This window comes from Nymphalis io, chromosome Z (genome assembly GCF_905147045.1).
Source record: "Nymphalis io chromosome Z, ilAglIoxx1.1, whole genome shotgun sequence".
Taxonomy (NCBI): Eukaryota; Metazoa; Arthropoda; class Insecta; order Lepidoptera; family Nymphalidae; genus Nymphalis; species Nymphalis io.
The window spans coordinates 13,741,538-13,763,147 of NC_065918.1; the positions used below are offsets into that span (position 1 = coordinate 13,741,538).

General features: G+C 30.1%; 1 protein-coding gene across 4 annotated transcripts in view; it reads right to left on the reverse strand.

Moving 5' to 3' along the window:
- LOC126780474 (hypoxia-inducible factor 1-alpha-like) overlaps positions 1 to 21,610 on the reverse strand; it is an 87,056-nt gene that overhangs the window by 45,554 nt on the left and 19,892 nt on the right. For all 4 annotated transcript variants that reach the window (XM_050504992.1, XM_050504991.1, XM_050504990.1 and 1 more), the window contains exons 2-3: positions 12,861 to 13,033; positions 1,174 to 1,328 (exon numbers count right to left, since the gene is read on the reverse strand). In XM_050504992.1, the coding sequence (XP_050360949.1) occupies positions 1,174 to 1,328; positions 12,861 to 13,033 (328 nt within the window). The remainder of the gene's footprint in view (positions 1 to 1,173; positions 1,329 to 12,860; positions 13,034 to 21,610) is intronic.

Sequence of the window (21,610 nt, forward strand, 5' to 3'; positions counted from 1 at the left end):
TTAAACCCGGAAAGCACCACTGAATATTCATGTGCTTAATTTGTGTTGATATTTCATCTTCAGAAATATATATATTTGTGTTGATATTTCATCTTCAGAAAACATCGTGAAGAAACCTGCATGTGTCTAATTTCATTGAAATTCTGCCACATGTGTATTTACTGTTACTGTTATTTTCTTATGTAAAAAGTCGTTTTAATATATTTCAAAAATACTTAAGTATCAAAAATAGCGTCATGTTTATAAACAAATTAATGATTACCGCTAACCGTTGTTAATGAAGGTGGAATGTGAACCCCAGAATGACCTATAAATTACAATCAAATCTAGTTTTCATCTTTAAATTTCGATTGTATAACAAAGTTATAAAAACAGGCTGAATAGTAGTATCGAGAACGAAAGCATTAAGTGCTTTAACGTAGTCAATGCTTTAATCTAGTCAAGGTATGTGAAGCTTAAATATTGTCAAAGCACCATTGTTCTTTATTAACCATGATTATTTTTTCGCACTCAGTGGTTGGACAGCGCTTACAAAATGCTTGTGCACGCTTTATCTTTTACTTTCGAACGAAGTTAACATTCTTAATACAGGCAAGCGTCACAATTTAGCGTCACTACTCTTTGTGGGCTTAAATTAATGTCTTCAAACAAAAAGATGAACATAACCCTAAAAAGCTGCCTCCGGGGCAGTTTTAAATTATCGGCAATCAAATGTTATAGTAGCCAAGTCTAAAATAGACAATATTTATTGAAAACACAAAACACATTAGTTATATCCTATACGTATTATTTGCTATATTTTTCATTTAAAACTATAATTTCAATTAATAATTAATTATCGTTAACTACGCAAGTAAATAACCGTTTTCATTCAATGTAAATATTATTAAACAAATAATTAACTTGAATAGGAAATTAATATTTGATTTGCATTTGAATAAAGCTTATTGTTGATAAAAAATAGAATATATTTCATTTAAATTTCGATTTACTTTTTTTAAGTCATGTTTGAATAGATAGACAATCTAACACCAAAAATATAAAAATTTCAAACAAACTCTACCGCTTTATATATTATTATGGATTTGTGTTATTATATTTAAAACGTTGTACGTAATTGAAAGTATTTTTTTTTTATAAATTATTTTGTTTAATTAATTACTTATAACATACCTCAGTATAACCCAAATATTCTTGAATATTTGGCGAGACGACAACAATGATCCCTTTATATGTAGTGGTAATTAGAAAACCTTTAAGGGTCTTCAGCAAAGTCTGCGTAAACGCAGAACTGAACTCGGGACCTCGATCGATGCTGCTACCAAACACTGCAACAAAATATGATAATAAGCTAACTAACTGCTGGATTAAGAGAAAAACAAACTTGGTAAAGGGAGCACCAGGGATATTTATGTTCATTATGGGACTGTTAAATCAAATCAATTAAAAAAAAATTTACTTTTACAAGTACTTATGAATCAAGCGCTACCAACAACCCACGCAAAGGATAGCTTCAACTTTAAGCACATAAAACTTCAGTAGATATGTGTCGATACATTTCGTTGACATGATATTGAAGAGATATAATATGGCAAGTGGGCCGCACGACTATAACTCTACAGCAGCAGACCGGAAATGTAGGAAATAAATGAATCTCCCATTCATTCATTTAATATAATGCTTTTTAGAATATTTTAATATTTTTAGCTAAATTTTAATAGCTTGTTTCATAAACCTTTGCGGGATAGATATACAAAGTTTTTTTCGAAATGTCTTGCTATACCGCCGAGCATTTGATAAAATAAACACAAGTTTAACATATAGTGGTGACCAATAGTCAGCCAGTCATCTGTTATATACGCTAGGCAATCGTATGTATTTTCTATGAAGATAAATAAAGGTTTTATGAAGAGGCTTGTAAAGAAAATTGGTTTTCAATCATATGATAAAAAATACATTTTGTAGCACTCTTTATTAAGTACTCTGCATGTGTTTGAGTAAGCAAACGGAGGGCGTGGTTTCGTCCACGATACTCATCAACATATAGATTGCATTTTTGCCGTGAGTTATGTATTTACGAAGTAATTTTAATCCTTGCATATCATGAATTTCCGCAAAGTGAAGCTTGAATTAATTATTTTAATTAGTGAGCGCCTAGTTCGAAATTCGACCGTATTTTACTATTACAAATGACTTGACGATTTATTCGTTTTTAAATTAGAAATGTGTTGTCAGTTTGAACGTAATGTTTGATTTTATTTAATTCTGACTGCCCGCGCCGATTCGTACGGGTAAAATAAGGATTTTGTCCCGTGCATTTTTTAATCAATAAGGTATAAACATTCGCCAATCGATATATTCACCCATAAAGTAAAGTGCAAAGTGACTGCCTCTTTGGTCTAGTGGCTATAAATAAGGCCGCAGGCCATTAGCTTAGGGTTCAAATTCCAGGTCAGGCCAATAAAAATTTATTGGGTTTTTCAGTCGAAAATAGCAGTCTGAAAGTTGGAAATGTTTACACTCACACACGTACACATTTACACTAGTGTGCCTCGAAAAGCACGAAAAGCCGTTGGTCCTGCGCCTGAACTCTTTCCGGTCGTGTCGGATTGCCGTCCTATCAGATAATGAGCGTTAGGGAAGAGAGAGTGCATCTGTATTTGCGCACACACTTGGGCTCTATAATATATATTGCGCAGTTAGCTAATCTCTTTTGAGTTTAACCGTCGGGGCCGAAATCGGTCCGGAGAACAATATTATATATTATTATCTGGAGCTCACGTCCTGCGTATTTTTTGCACTTTTTTATTGCATTTATTTATTATTAGGTTATGTGTATGGCTTCTATGTGTGAGTGGTGGCTCATCGTACATTTGTCCCACATTATAAGACAGACCCCTTAAAAATGTGGCCCGTTATTTTATTTTTATTACAATAGTTCACCGCCACTCGTAAACATTAGCACTATAAAAATTGTGCATCCCCGTCAGGAAGTTATTTTCAACTCAAATGTGTCTTTAAAGGTCTACATTTAAATGTAGATTTTAAGACACGCTCGAGTAATTATATCAATAGTAATCACTCGAATTACATGTGTATTGATTGTATGTAATATGTTAAAACTTGTATTAAGTTATATGATTAATTAACTTACTTTTCTGTTTTCATTATTTCCCTAAGTCACTTACTGCAGTTTCAGTTTCTCGAATTTCCATCATAAATATGCGATAAAGACACGACATAAGTCCCGAGTAAAACAAAAAGTAAACAAAAAAAGAAGATTTTAAATGATATTTACGTGAATAGAATTGTGGTTACACAGTTGACCGTACCCATTTATTGGAATAGCTGTCCAATATTGATATTTTTGTTTAAATTTGTTTTATTTGTCGTTTAAATGATTATATTCTATTTTTACATATTTCTAAAACACACGAATGTATAGTCTAATGGTTATCGGAAAATATAAGACCAATATTTATCAAGCTGTTAATGTTTAATTTATAGTAGACTCTGTTTTGTTTGTTTGAAAATTTTTATGACATTTGATGCTTAAAATATCGTTAAAATATTGAATTTACTGTGGCAAAATTCAAAATAAAATTTGTTATAACTATATTAAATTTGATTATTTTATGTAATAAGTATAACTTAATTCCATTAGAATTCTGTTAGCAAAGTCACCTGTGGACGGACTGTGTTATAATAATGTTCGTTTATATAATTTGTGTAAAATAAATCATTATTATATAAAATAGTTCGAATTTCTGCAAAATACCAAAATGCTAAATTAAAGACATCATCAATAGTTTTTGCAGCGCATGCCAAATAATTACTTTTACAGGAAAAAAATTATACCTTGGGTTACATTATTGCAACACTGGTAGAGAATCCTAATTTTTTGGAAAATAAAGTATAACCTATATAATGCGCTTATATTGTAGCTTTCTGAATCCTATAAAATCAGTTAATTTTTTTTAAATTTATTTATTAACATATTCTATATAAAATATAGAAGTCTATCAGACTCTATATAAATAGTGTTTTATTCGAATTCTGCTTTCGATGTAACAAAGCTAAATATTGTAATCAATTGAGATCGGTTGAGACAATCCTTTAAAGAACAAACAGCGCCATCTATGATTTTACAACAACTATATACAACGAACAGCTGTATTTGAAAATACTTGTTTATATAAGTGCGGTGCTAGTTTCCACAAAATCTGTTAATTCAGCATTAACATCATTAAACAACGTGAGCTCAAGGTAAGTAAGTAGTTTTTGCGTAAAACGTAAACCGGATTTTTCGGTAAATCCCTCGATTTTGGTCACTAATTAAGTAAACTGCTTGTTATAAATTATAAGGTAATAAAAGATTTTAAAAATTATTGAATATTTTCGCCAGAGTGAAGCGTAATCTTCTTATTTCAAAATTTGAACAAATTTTTTTCTTCGCAATTAACATTTTGTCTGTTATAAGGGAATTATGTGTATTACATTTTGATATTTTTGCAACTTTTCTTTTCTTTTATGGGGATACTATTTTACTATATTCTTAATTCTTTATATCGATATAATTTTAATATAAAAGTGCCTCGTTGATTAATTAACCATTAAAGTTAGATTACTAATCACGTTCCGGATTAGAATCCAGAATGGGTTATTACAATTTATTATAATTTACTAACATCCTGGGTTGGGAAGACGGACCATCCCATAAGACGGTAAAAGTGAAAGAATAGTGAGTGCTTCGCGCTTAACATCTACACAATTTGAAAATAGGTACCGTGGTTGTATACCGTGTTCATTAATGAAAACCATGTGACGATGTACAGTTATATTTGCTCCTACGAATTTTATAACAATAGTTGGTCCGTAATTTCGAGTTTCGATTCCCTTCCCGATTAAAATCGAAGAGATCCCGTTACACACGTAGCCCAATAAACAATAACTGCATTGGGAAACGACACATATGTTGAAAATCGGATTAAAGTCCTCTCCTTGCTTATATACTAAGTACTTTATGTAATCCCGTGCGAAATTGTACCCAAAATACTAAAATTGAAATATCTAAAATCCTCGTACGAATTTATATCAAAATTGAAAATAAACTTGAATTCGAAACGCAATAACACAATCGTATTTTCATTTAGTTAAACAGGTATCTGATTATACAATGTATTCCGATTTTGTATTGCTACACTTATCCGCTTTCAAATGGTATTTACATATTATATTACATATTTATTAAGCTTCGAGCTAGTAATGTTTTTAGTAACCAACGGGTGTTTTCAATTCATTTTGGTTTTGCTTACATTCTGTTTCCATAATTCGAACATGCTGCATATTTATTGATTTTAGGTGATTAATACAAGTTTATTTTCTCTTTATGTAACATAAATTATTTATGATTGAGATCACAAAATCAAGTTTAGGTAATAAAGCAACATTGCACTTTAAAATTCGATCACTGCGACTAACCAGATGATTGCATCAAAAATTATTTTTTAGATTTTTTTAAACTTATTGTTATACGATATGGATCTGAGATGGCCCACAGTTTTAAAACAATTAATCTCAACTGAACATTGGGATTCAAACGGACAAACTCCTCTAAATTGTCGACCTCGAGATTTATTAAAAGCAAAAATTAAGCACCACTAGTGCTTACTCGTATGAACTCGCATCGCTTTTCCGCACCGCACCCGCAAATTAAATAATATTTAAAAATTGAAACAGCACTAAGCAGTGGAAGAAAAGTCAATTGAGTTTTTTATTTTATTTTTTCTTTATGTAATGTCAGAAGTGGGTGCTGAGCATGGTATTTGTTTCATTTTTTAATTTTTCTATTTTTATTGTTGGCTTAGAAGCTAGTGATAAAAGGGTTTTGCCTTTATAAGCTGTTTTGCCGACAATTTAATCAAAGTGATATTATTATTTCAGCGACTTAATATAGACTTAAGATACTTCGTAATAAAATTACATGTTCCTTATTTTAATTATAATAAGTAGGCAGACTGGCATATGGGTGGTTTACCTGATGGTAAGTGGTTACCACAGCCCATCATTACCACAAAACATTAAACGTCACAGTAATTAAACCAAGATGAAAATTACTTAGAAAACAACAATAATGATCTGTACCTATTGTGATAATACTTAAGACTGAAGGCCTCACGTGTTTTCTTCTTATACATTTAACAAAGTATCTTATATTATATACTTATATACTAAAGACACTGAACTGTTATATATAAAAAATTTCTTTGATTGTAGAATTAAGAGCGTTGACCAAATACACATGTAGCAGAATTTCAGTGAAATAAGACACATGCAGGTGCCCTCACGATGTTTTTATTCATCGTAAAGCTCAAGATGAATTATAATCACAAATTAAGCACATGAAAGTTCAGTGGTGCTTGCCCGGGTTTGAACCCACGATCATCTCGGCTTTTTTGTGATTATAATAAATTTGAATTTGTGATTATAATTCATCTCGTGCTTTACGGCGAGGGCAACATCGCGAAGAAACCTGCAATTCCGTCATTAAAGAGAAAAAAACCGATAAGACTGAATTATGACAAAATCAAACTTCAAGTTTAGAAATGCGTATGTATTTGTGAATGTACAACATTAAATATAGCAAAAATACTTAAATTTGATACGATTAGCAAACTAAACAAAAACTATATATAAATTGTAAAGAATTTAAAAGCTTTATCGATTAAAATATTATGGTATTAGTATTCAGGAAGGGGTTTTATAAGCCCCTACTAAAAATAAATCACTGACGGTGTGGAAAGGTGAAAGGTAGGCTTACAAAACAAAACACTCTTTAAACTATAGAGGATATTTTCGTAATTACGATAATCTCTTCCAGCTTTGAATGGGTTCAGAAAATATTAAATTCTGTTACCACCTTATGATTTAAAACAAGAGTATTTTATATACAAGATTTAGGAAAAAAATTATACATAATATACAAGTAAGTACTAAGTTATTAAATTAAACCCGGCAAAGATTTTACAAAGAGTTAACAGTTGCGTCTACATTATAGTAAAATATCCTATTTAGAATATTATGTAGGTTTTTTAACTTTAATGCGCATTAGAAGTTTTGTTTTTTGTAAATAAAATTTTAGTAGATCACTTCAAACCATACAAACATGTGCTTAAACAATGTAAAAACATGTGCGTTTTAAATATATTACGACTTTTAAATCCCTCTATCTACCTGTTTATTTAAAAAGAAGTAACTATTTCTTAAGTATAAATCCTACAGAATTAAAATTCGTCAGTGATGTTTCTTAGACTACGCTTACAATAAAAACGATGGAACAGGGGCAATAAAAATAAAAGCACTGCAAAATTTTGTCGCCTGTTAGTCCTGTAGAATTGAAATATGTCCTTTATTTTTCACAGGCATACTTCGCAAATATCCAACTAAAAGGGTGGCGTTGGATAATCAATTTACAGAGAGGTCACAGCTATAAAAAAATACAAAAAAATATTACTGTTTTTAATTATTTTAAAAACTATAGATAAAGTTTTAAAAATATCAAATCCTATCAAGGTTTGCGCTAGAGGTAACAAAAACGCCGTTTCTAACTATAAAAAAGACTTAAAAATTTCTATTCTATGGATACTCCTGAAATTGGATTTCCGAAAATCCATTACCAAAAGAATGAAAGGGCGGAGTCATGTAGGTGTTCATATTTTAAATCAATCAAGTTTTGACTATGCATCGACTATAGACTAGAAATTTGACAAGCAGGCAGGCTTGTATTTTCCGTCGGTAGTCGTCCGTTTGTAGTATGAAATGTTAATAGTAAAAAAATTTCCAAAAAGTTTGAAATTTTAACTTTTATATATATTATGTATGCTTCAATATTTTAGAAATTATGGTTAAAATTAAGAAAAGGTAATTAGTATTTTTTTATATTTGAGAGTTAGGCCCCTGCAAAAATTATATGATTTTTATTTATTACAAGTTACATTCTTTGCCAAGCGAAACGAACAGATCATCTTGTAATGTAATAATCTGTAAAATATTTGTAGAATAAGTTTTTAGACTGATGTGATATTACAAAATGTATATCAAACATGTATGTAGACTATAAAACGCGCAATACGGCATGCAATACAACTATCGGTATTAGTATTCGTGTGTACACCATTAAAGATGCGGACGCACTATAGTCGAGTGGAACGATCCATACTTTTTCGGTTTTTGCACGAATACATCGTACCCTCCATTTGATAACTTGATTCAGTATCTCGATAACATTTCATTTCTTTTATAACATGGAATATTAGCATGAAATAAATTAAGATGTCTATATTTAAAACTTTTAATGTTAGATTTTCACGACTTTTTAATTGGACAATATAATAACAGTTCATGAACAATCTACTTTGCTAAGTGCTATGAATATTTTATTATAATGAGTTTTACTCATAATGATTCATTCAATAAACGTAAGGCATACTAATTAATTAGTATAAAACGTATGTTAAATTATCTTAGATATTGTTTTATGTGTTACACTATATATCAAAAAATATAATTAAAATTTTAAAACTACTTTCTGCGAAATTTACGTTATATTTAACTGGAGATTTTCCATCACGCTGCTCCGAAACAGTTTGGTGGATAATGTGACAAAATTTCACCTGAGACATGCAGGTTTTTTAACTATTAAGTAGATAATAACTCAGTTACCGCAATTTCAAACATTCATCTGTCTATCTCTGCTATAGATAAGAAAATTGTAGTTGTCAATGTTTATACATACATACGGTTATCAAGACAAATTCGCTTTCAATACTAAGCAATAATTGAACTTCATGTAATAGATATGTATATAGAATAGGCTTGGATTGCATAATTTAATCTTCCTCTGCATAAAACTCAACGGCGTGGGATTCACGTCTGTAAATACTGCAAAGATCTAACGTAAAAAAGGACGTTTATTTTATGTAATTATATATATAAGTAATTTTATATATAATGCATGTATTTGAATATATTTATAACTATACATTTATTGAATTCTAACTTAACAAAGTTGTAATAGTATGATTGTGTAACGGTTTTAAGGGTGAGTGAGCCAGTATGACTACATACACAAGAGGCACCTTAGTACCCAATGTTACGAATTGACGATGCAAGAAATAGTTAATATTTCTTATGACTATAGGCGATGGTGACTACTATCGTGTACATTTGCAAGTCCACCTACTTTTTATGTAAAAAGAGGGAGATGGTTATATTTTTGCCACCCACGTGTATAAAGCTACGTTCGAAAACTAGCTAAATAATAAAAACCACACGATATAAATCATCACTAACGATTACATATTTAATAATTGACATCTATTTAAATATTTACTATACTTATTTTCCTTCAACACATTTAAATGCAATTAATTAATAAAATATGAATTCCAATATATAATAAACAATACCCCAATTTGTATACGGTTTGAATAGCTACCTAAAGCGGGTCGTAACAGCTACCGACGTGACTCACGGTATAACTAGTACGAGTTTGTTGCGTAGAACAAATAAGTTATACTAAAAACTCAACTGCGCAGATTAGTATTTGTAACGTTGTGTATTCATTTTTAATCGTTTCGTATTTATTCTTTACTAGCTACCCATCTCGACTTTGTACGGTAAAATATATATTTTAATAATTCAATAAAAATACCAGGTTGCCCAATGGTTAAAACACCCGCATATTATCGATGATTGCCTGTTATCATTTGCTTAATTTGTGTTTATTATTCATTCCTAAGCAAGCCCTTGATTTTACTTTGATATAAATTATTATATTAAAGAAATGAAAATTAAAATTACTGGTTCCAGTTGCAAAGTGTTTTAATTTATGTAAAACAAATAAATGTTTTATTTTTTTTTTCTTTTATAGAACTGTGTATTGCTTTTGTGTCTTCGAGAGTCACTGGATGTAAGGTCGAGCAAAACGTCAATTCAAAGCCAGATAGCAAGGTGTCAGAATACGCATGTCATAATGATGTATCCTATTCCAACACTCGGCTTACTACGTGTTCAATGTCGGGAAATAAATTGAACTACAGTTACGTATCGTTTATGTTATACTTATTTAATATTTTTTTTATAATTCCACAATATGTAGTTGGAAAAAAAGGCGGACTTAATACCTGAAGGCATACTCTGCCAGTCAACGTTTAGGCTAAACAGAAATCCATGAAGGTGGTAATTAGTAATCAAATATATTTATATTTACATAGTATAAACATATAAATAATAGTGTATTATACAAGATTGATTAGGAACTTTCAGACAAAATACTGCTCACGTACGTCTTGAAAGTAAATTTAGAGGTAGCTTTTTTTTTGTTCAGGTACTTTGTTCCATAATCGGATAGCTTGAAAGGAGTAGGAGTTATATAATTTTATTATTTACCTACCGTGATTTATTTATAAAGATATAACATGCTCTTGATGTGTGTTTATGTGGACTTTACAGAAAATTTCAGTATATACAAATAATACGTGCGATGAAGAAGAAAATTCTTTCTATCTTGCTGTGTATGTCGGTTTGTGTTTCTGAAACTAAAACAAGTCTAAATGGGAATGTTCGAATAAAACGTAAAAGACTTTGTGTTAGGCAGATACCGTCCACGCATCATTTATTCTACCACCAATCGGCAATACTTAGTATTGTTGTGTTCCGGCTTACTCAAACAGCCAGTTTAACTACAAGCACAAGGGCCGTAACATATTAGTTCCCAAGGTTAATGCAGCGTTGGCGGTGTAAGGAACAATTAATATATTTTACAGCTGACTATTTACCATCAGGTACCCCATTTTATAGCTTTCCTATTTTTTTCCTATTTTTTATAAAATAAACAAACGAAATTTATATTTCCTCTTCTAGTATGTTTTAAAATAAGGTATCTTTGATCGTTCTTTAAAAGACTGAGAATATAAGGGAAATTATAAAACCTTTTAAGAATTGTACTCCTTCATAAACATCTTCATTCGAGAAAGTTTTATTGTCCAGTAAATTTTACTAAGAAAATATATTAATTTTTCAGTGAAGGATGTAGATTTTTCTTCTAATTGAATAAATAATAATCTAAGAATTTTCAAAAATGAACTCTAAGCATTCATTGTAAAACGATCTTCAACCATGATTCAAATATAAGTCGTACCATTTAAAAATGTAAAAAACAAACATAATTATTCATAAATACAACAATTTTAATAAGATAATAATTTTTCAAATTGTAAACGGAGATGACAGAACATTGAAATAATATGTATACTTCATTTTGTCGGGTTATATTAATTATATATGAGCGTACATTCCGAGTCATAACAATTACGGACAGGAATGTGGTGAAACTAGATAATTATTCAAAAAACGAAGCGTAGTTCAAACTAGAAACTAGATCATACTATACTGCGTCACAAGATACAAAACGATTATTAAAAACAAAAGAGTTCAGCGTTCAATGGATTGATTACTTATTATGTAAGATCATAAATAATATATTATTCATACAATCATGTATCAATCTACGTGTACATTTATATTATTAACCTGGAGTTTGTTTTATAGAACGTGTTAATCTCAAAAACTAATTGATATAATTATTTTCGCGTTTTTAATCATAAATAATCCAGTTTTTGAGGAAGGTTATATCATTTTATACTGTGACTGAAAGTACAGCGAGGAGGAGGAACGTGAGGCACAACGTCAATCAATGTGGAAAATGTTTGTACCACCCATACGTGATTTAGCTTTATTTAAAATTAGCGAGAAACATAACATTGTTTCTGTAAAATATTTTTGCAATGAATTTTCATAAATTAATTATCAATTGTATGCGCTTTCATTTTATCAAATATTTTCAAACTTTAACGTAAAAGTCTATTAATGCCTCCTCTCGCTTTTGAGGAGAAGTGATTGAAGGTTAGACCACCATGCTGTTCAAATGAGGTTGGAGGATTTACATCCGATGTTTACCTTTACCACCGAGCACGAAATGAAATGAAAATTCAGTATTCTTGCCCGGGTTTGAACTAGGAATCGTCGGTTAAGATTCAAGTCTTTTAGTCATTAAGTCACCATGGCTTTTATTAATTAACAAATTATAATTTGTATAAGAAACTAGTAAGTCGATTTCAAATTACTTCTAATTAATTTTGTGTTTATTTGAAACTTTGCAAGCGTGTACCTGGTTAACGATACAAAAATTATGAATAGTCCCAAAAATATAATAATGATGTCCCGATCGATTTACTCCACGACGACAATTCTCAAGAAAGACTAGCAAAATGCGTGGGACATGTAATAGTGCTCAAGTGTGTGCGCAAACACATCTGCATTGTTTTGTTCTCACTGTCATAATCCGATGGGACGGTAATCAGACGCAATGGTCTTATAAATGTGAGAACTCACTGTCAAGTGGATAGGGTTTTATAAGTATCCTTTCAATTCGTTAACGATAATAATACATGAAAAATTTCATGCGTTTTAGGTATTTTATATAGGCGACAAGTACGCAGAGCGTCCGTTGACACGAAAGAAAAAACCGTCTTGCGTTGTGAAATCGTGTAAAAATTAATTCAGCATAATTTGAAATATTCAAACAACTACATATCATATCATGCTTAAGTTAGTGACAAATATTAAATTTCATTATTTCTCCACACACGGTATATCAGCTTATAAGTTATGTCAGAGCACACACACAAACCGTGCGTCCATTTTTATGCAACCAGGTTCGTGCATATTGACAACTTTTTAAGCCTTTAGAAAAAATGTACTTTGATGGGAGCGTAGGTAGTAAAGTAAAAAAAACGTACCATGTTGATGGGAACGTAGATAGTGTGCTGCAAGTCTAAGTACGTTCCTCTTGTTCATTTTTCGGCCGGGTTTGACCACCGGCGGGACTATCGAGGCTAATCTTGCGACGGATTCATTCATTTTATCTCGCCTTTGCTTCTCGGCTTTATTTCGCAGCTCTCGTGGATTTTCCCTAAAGTAAATACGAAAAATATTTAATAGTTCCATACAGGTCGTATGATGTATATTTAATGAAACTTCAAATTACTGAAATAGTAATTAAAAAATAATCTTTTAAAAACAAGATAAAAATACTTATTTAGGACGTCAGTAAGTTGCATTACCTATGAGTTGAGGCTATAATAATTCATGTCAATTGTAAATATCCGCCGCCGGGATAATCTGAGTAGAGAGACATTATATTTTATTATGTAACTGTTTTCATAGGAATATCCCATTTAATTTTCATTTTGGTTCAATTTACGTAGATTAAGCATCAAACATGCTAAGTTTTATAACCTAAGCTATATTAAGTATGCTTTGTTATACATTTTGTTAAATAATTGAGAAACCAGTTCCGTACATGTGCAGTTAAAGAGGGAGTCGTTTCCAGTTTCTGAAGCTTGACAAAGTTGGATTTACTAATCTGAATAAATACTGAACGCTCATTGGTCGTCTATTACGTCATTAGCTGCCATCGACCAATTATAATTAAGATGAAAGTAAAATATGTATTAACGAGCCATTGATCAGCGTTTCAGAAAGTAGTTAAGGGTTGTTCCCATTGGGAGATCATCTTTCAAAAATTTAATATATTTGTTTTTTTAGCAATTCGTTATCGTATTTACAATTGTTTTCGTAGCTTATGTGTCAATAAATGAATACAACGGATCAAACGGTTTCCTATAGAGAAATAAAAGGGTTGAGGTTAAAAATACGGGTACAGAAATACGAACAATTCGTGGAAAATGCAAGTTTAAAATGTCTTTCTTAATCGATTTTATCTGTTAAATTCGACATTGTTGTTATCAGTCGACTTACAGTGAATCAGTAACAGTAACAGCCAGTAAATTCCCACTGCTGGGCTAAAGCCTCCTCTCCCTTTTTTTGAGGAGAAGGTTTTGGAGCTTATTCCACCATGCGACTCCAATGCGGTTTGGTGGAATATTCATGTGGAAGAATTTTAGTGAAATTAGACACATGCAGGTTTCCTCACGATGTTTTCCTTCACCGTCAAGCACGAGATGAATTATAATCACAAATTAAGCACATGAAATTTCAGTAGTGTTTGCCCGGGCTTGAACCCACGATCATCGGTTAAGATTCACGCGCTTACCACTGGGCTTAATAAACATGGAATAAATATTTAATAATAATTAAAACACTCTTATCTTAGTTATTTTTATAAAAATATGTCATCTTAATATTAATATATATTACCAAATAGCATTACATAATCATTTCATATCAATTAATCGAGTAATATATGACAAAACAAAGTTCGTATTAAAATACACTGAAAATTGAGAATCGTAAACATTTCTCACCTACATGTCAGCTAAGCGCATAACGCTGAGCTGACATGTAGGTGAGAAATGTTTTACATTTATATATTTAAGCACTATTCATATGATTATGTTATCAGCAAATTGTCCGCATATATATTTTAACATCACACTTTTATCTCTATAAGGTTAATTTGAAAAAAAAAAATGTTTTTATCTGTACACCTCAACACTAAGTTTTGTGTAAATCGATATGATAAGGAACTTTCAAATAAACTTTCAATTTACCCCTATTTATAAGTTAATAACATTTTGAGTCATATATTAAAATTTAACTCATACAACTGTACGGTAATGTAGAATATTAAATAAAAGTATCATTTTCACTTGTAGTTACAAATTGCAATTAAGCTTGTAGCTATTAAAACGAGAATATCTACTAAGCAAAATAACGAGACACCGCTGCTAAGAGATTCCATGTAGTTCATTTGATTCCCGCAGCTATTTGAGAAAGGTCATGATTATCATTTTATGACATCATTTTAAACATAACAACATCGATGCAATTTCACATCATAACTTCTCAATTCGTATATTTTATATAGTATTAAAAATACCTCTTATTTCCTCTTTTTTTTTCTTTTCGCCATGCGTAATGATGTCGAAAAGAGATATATATGTCACTGAGAGATACATATATACCCTGTCATTAAGTTTATGATTTCGAATCAGCTAATCGAAGCTATCTATAATTTATATGAACTTTGTAGCAATTACAGTAAAATTAAAAAAATATAATTCATGTTTGTAGAACAATAAATAATTATTTAATGAAAAATGAATAAAGGTTAATGGCCCAAAACCTGCATGTGGTAGTTGTAATTTTTGTTACAATTATCCACCAACTCGCATTGAAGTAACGTTGTGGAGTATCTCCTAATCTCCACCTCAAGAGGAGAGGAGGCCTTAGCCCAGGAATGAGACATGTTCAGACTGTCACTTTATTACTTTTTACTCTTGCTGCTTACTGCTACTGATTGCTTTTACAATAAAAAAAAATGACTTTATATTCCTCCCGTAAAAAACGCAAAAATTTCATATGTAAGGACCTAATTTTATATTACTATGTACAGTTAATATATTTTAAGTAAAATATATTATAATACACATGGTATATAAAACATTAGATATAACTGCAGGGAATTTCGAGGTGAATTAATCAAAGCAAAAGTATTCAAGAAAAATGATCTCGAGGAAAGCAAATTTTGGAACTGAGCTCAGTTCAGATTACAAACTAGAAAATTGTTAACCTGAAAGTAAAATTTCTCAGAGCTATGAAATCTAAACTTTACTTTTTTTAACCCTCAAGTTAAACATAACATATATGATTACCTGACATCTCTTTGGAAACTATTACATGACAAAATTATAAAACTGCAATGTCTGTATATTAAATATTAAAATCATATTTGTATATCTTGCATCATGCTAAATGATATAATATGTATTTTCAGCTACACTAAATGCCAACAACAATTATTTAAAATTAACTTAATTATTAGCTTTAAGAAATACAAATATTTCGAAATAAACTTAATTCTGAGCGAGCCAAGTTTCGGATATAGCTTAATATATATAGCGGCATTACAATGATTATGTTTTGTATATAAATCGTGTAAATATGGTATTGCATACGTAGTGGCTTATTTTTGGAATATTTTATTTGTAGCATGAACAAGCCAACATAATATATTTATTACTTTTCTAGAGATATTGCGGAAGTACAATAAAGTATAATAAAATATAAGCAGTGGTAACTTGACTCGACTTTACTCGTTATAAATCATATTTCTTCTATATAGTTTCAACGGATATCTCGAAGAATCCAAATCAACAATATATTTTTACTTTGCTGAATACACCGAGAAAAGCGCTGGATTCTCGTTTTTTCCTCTCATTGTGGTGATATATATATATATATATTTTATTTTTTTTATAGAATAGGAAGGTGGACGAGCATATGGGCTACCTGATGGGAAGTGGTCACTAAACGCCCTTAGACATTGGCATTGTAAGAAATGTCAACCATCTCTTATAGCCAATGCGCCACCAACCTTGGGAATTAAGATTTTATGTCACTCGACCCTTCAAACCGGAACACAACAATATCAAGTACTGCTGTTTTGCGTTAGAATATCTGATGAGTGGGTGGTACCTACCCAGACGAGCTTGCACAAAGCCCTACCACCAGTAAATAGTAGTATATATATAATAGTAGTATATATATATCTATATATATATCTATATATATATTTTATTAGATTTCTTTATACAAAACAATAAACATTAGTATTCGAAAAAACAATAAGTCAAATAATTTATTTGAAGTGTGTCAATTATTAATACAAAAAATATATATTTTAAGTTAATACATTATGTCAACGTTTAATCCTAGGCAGAGTTATAAGGAACACGAAATATAAATAAACCAACAAAAATATAAGACATATTTGATACTAAATAAATTTTATATATTATATAATAAGCATGTTTCAGAAAATGTTTAGATAAGGGATTCTCATGTGAGACCAGGTGTGAACTGTTATTATTTTAACTGTTCATATCCATTGTCATCTAATGTTTATAATTTATATGTATTGTAAGATTACGTTATTTAACGTTACTATATTTTTTTATATGTTACAGAGTGAGCTTTGTATAAGCCCACCTGGTCGGTACTATTCAATCTATTACTCCACTGTTAAACATCGATAGATAGCAACAAGTAAGAGATTGGTGCAAACTTATGTCACGGTTATGATGTAAGAAATGGAAATCCACTAAGCCTTACTCGCTGTTATGATACGTAAAATATTTTGAATTTTCGTCATATATATTGATTAGTTTATATAAAGCCATATTTAATGCACTATAATATTCGATTTCATTTGAAACATTACTAATTATTGAGTCTACTGGTTTCTGCATCGCCTTTTTCAATTTTGATTCTCGCTTTATTATTTTTTTCACTATGCTTCATTTACTTTGCACATTCGCTCTATTCGACGAAATAAAATCATTGCAAAATCATGTTGTGCGAGTGTACTTACATACTAATCGATAGATTTGTAATACATGTACAATATGTATAAACTTTATATATATATATACAAGTATGACGGTCTAATGTGAAAACAAACTAATTTTAAACATTTGCCAAACACTAAATTGTTTTTACGACCTGACACGTTCGAAAGTTTGAAGTACTTATTGATGTATTAATTATTTTGGCTCGTCAATATGTTTGGAAATATTCAAAGTAATGTATTGCTTTTTATGACGACATAAGTATTTCTTTTCTTAAGAAAAGAACTTTTTGTAAATAATTGGGTATACATTTCAAATTCGTATTTGAGGGCAACGGGTTTGACAGACACATTTTTAGGAATGTTACTGAATATATAGATTATTTAAAGATAATCGTATGAAATTATTAATATAAATAAGTTATCAAGTCACTTATAGAATTTCCCTTTGAATATATATAGACAAGTTATTCAGACATGCAGAATCATCGTAAAATCATGATATCATATTAAGAGAGTAATCAATTTGACATTCTAGCAATATAAGGTCGGGAGACTATAATTCGCCTTTGTCAGTATAGAAGGTCGTATGTAGAATTAAAATGCGAAGAGTCGTGTTTAAATATATTTAATGGTGATTTTTACACTTTCAAACTTACGTTATATATTTAACCCGTAATAAAAGTATAATCAACAATTTAGACGATTTATTTAATGTAAATAAGCATTCGTTTATCATGTAAAAAACCACTGGACCGATTTTTTGTCTTTAAAAACTTATTTTTAGACTTACCAATATAAAAAAGTTCCAGTTAATGTCATATTCATTAATGTGCGGTCTTTTTTAAATGACCCTACATCAGACGCTTTGCCACCGGGCCGAAAATATTAATCCATACTAGTATTATAAATACGAATATATGTTTATTAATGGTTCGTCCTTTGAGGCGCAATAGAATTTATCGTATATAAATATAATATGCGATATATAACATTACATTCCGGAAAAAATACACGAGAGAAATGTATCTAATGAAACTTGCAAATTAATATATGAATAAAGTTAATTCTGATATTGTAAAGTATAAAGAAATATAAATTTCCATACACTCATTTCGAGTGTATAATTCTTATATTCGACATTTAGCATTCACAGTTGCAATAAGTACATCGAGCACCGCGGTAGAGGGCATGCCAAGTTTTAAATATAGCAACATCTTGCCATTAAAATCTATTACCGCCGATCGCCAAGTCGCGTCGGGATATAAGGTATAAGAAAGTACTTTCATCTGCGACAAACACTCATATTGATTGACGCACGCCAAATATACAAACACGATTTCATTGTATTGCACCATATTATTTCCATTAAACGTTAATGTAATCTTGATTAATCATTATAATGTATTTTAGAGAAATGTGTAATAGATTGAACGTAAGAATTTAAATTAACCAAGGAACAGATGCAATCATAGTAATTATGCATTATCAATAACTATTGTCAAACGAAACATCGCAATTACTTGGAACAGTCCCAGCAACACCGATGCAGGCGTAACAATGTATTTGATTCATTATATTTTAAGTGCAGATTTATCTTCTATTAATTTTACGAAACTATAAAAAATATATTAAATTTTATCTATTATGAATAAATACCCTTTGAATTGAGATTGCTTAATAAAATGCAATAAGTTTATTACTTCTTAATTATAATATAATTGATCGTATACGAAATTGAATTCAATTTGTATGACAGCTAAAAGACCCAAGTGGCTTATCAATATGTCAGTATTTGAATTTATGATTTAATATTTACTGTCAACGTTCTGCTTTTTATATTCCTATATAGAATTTATATTGATTTTTTCATTATTAGCCATTAATAGTGATACGTTCGTGTAATATAAAAAGAAATAGAAGAAATAGACGAAAATATTGCGCAAATATTATCAAGCCAAGCGCTCTTCCCGACCGTACTGAGCTAATAAAATCATCGCACTTCCGACGTTTTTTTTATGGCTTCAATTGAATATTTTGTAGAACTAGCTTTAGCACAGATTAAACCTTCAGGATCGCAAAATTTAAATAGCAATATTTCTTACATCGCTTATGTCTAGAGTGGTGGTGATCACTTCGAAATTTCAAAGTAAATTTCTTTCCGATTTAATGCAATAATTTATCGCGTAAACTCCACGATATGGCCTTTTACACCAAGGAACAGAATTTTATATATAAAAAAAAACATTTTTAGTAACTGATAGATATAAATAATCACCTCTAATGGTGTTAAATCTGGAATCTTTTGCATGTTTTCGATTATTATATTTTAGGATTTATAAGTAATTAATGTTTATTCGCTGTGAATGCACGCGATATCGCAACAATATTAATATTTAATTGTACCTTTTTTAAATTTGAAATAGTAATACAAATCACAGAAAAGCAGTACTCAAAATTAATGTTGACATGCATATGCAATAAAAAAAAGCATCGTTTCGTCATAAAAAATATCCACGAAACGGTATGTTATAACATGATAAGAATGCCTTTCGACGTGTGACCTACCCACCTTTAACCTCAGAGCCGTTAAGGGAGTTAATCGCTATTATCGATAAATTGCAGTTTTACTAGTTTTTTAGTGCCGTAACAGGTGTCTGGGATCGTAATCGTTTCCTGATCTATTGAAGTGAAGTACAGTGTTACCAGATTTTAAAACCGGAAACATAAGCAATTTTTGTCATTATACTATTTTGATACAGTATCTAACCCTATACTATCTATGAATATATGATGAACTTCTTCTCCATCTGGGTACAGAGGTATTTTTTTCATCTGAGAAGAATCAGCGTAAGAAACCCTTTTCATGTCTAATTTTTCTATCGTTTACAATTTTCAATATGAGAAATAAATGGCAAGGGTTTGAGTGCTAAAAATGGGCATTCCACGGGGATCAATTTTAGGAACATTTCTATTATAAATATACATAAGTTATGGAAGTTTTATTTCAAAGGTATTCTTGAACTTTTCGGAATATTTTAAAAAAGTTGGAATCATTCATTTCTTACAATGACAGAGACATCAATGTACATTTACAACAACATCTTGTATATACAGAACAGTATTGATTATTTTTATAGAAACAGTGACGTACATTGTATGAACACGAGAAGTAATATACTTGTACATCAAGATTGCATCTCCGCAAACTCTAAAAATATCCTCCCTTGTATTTTCGCTACTGTAATATAATTCCGTAGATAATTTTAATTATATCTATATATATTTAAGGGTAATTTAACTTAATTTACGGAACTATTTCATTTATTAATCAAATTGGAACCGAAAACCTTTCATATAAATATAATAAGTACGCACCATAATCTTTTTATCCATTTTTTACATCTCAATAACTTGTGGGTGGTTCTACAGTTTTTTTTTCTTGTTTCATAAATAATATTATTTCAAATAAAATTTCGTAATACATTGTTGTTTTTCCTACATAACTTCTAGTTATGTCTAGAGTTCATATAAGCATCAATATCAGGATGATACATTTCTACGCTTTACAAAATATTATAGTTTGTTAGATCAAAAGTAAAAAGTATTCATATCTATATTTATGTGATATGCATTGCTGATTAATAAAGTCAAACTACATTTGAAAATAAACAGTACGTAGTCCTATCGATATGAACCATCGAACTTTAAAATTCACTTAAAATACTAACCGAAAAATTAGCATAAAAACACACATCAATAGAAATGTCGAGATATACTTTTAGTTACAACTTTTGTTACTAATATATCCAGACATCAGAACCTAAATCTTTTACTAACAATATGAAAGTTTTTTAAATAGACTTAATAGGTACATAAATAGTTAAATGCATTATTGTCAGAATTTAGTAAATAGGTCGAAATCGTATCACTCAGGTTTCTAGACATTCGAGTTCAATAAACTTGTTACGTAGGAAATTATACGATTCGATTTTTAGCCGTTACGGCGACCAGATATTACCAACGTGATCGGAAGTCGGTTTCAGGATGAGAAAATATTGACTTTACTTTATTTGACTTAGTCTTGCGACTATTATGAGTTAAGAAATCTATGCCATTAGTGGTGCATAATTAAATAACATTCATAGTGTAAACTTTTCGCATTTTTAATCTTAGAAC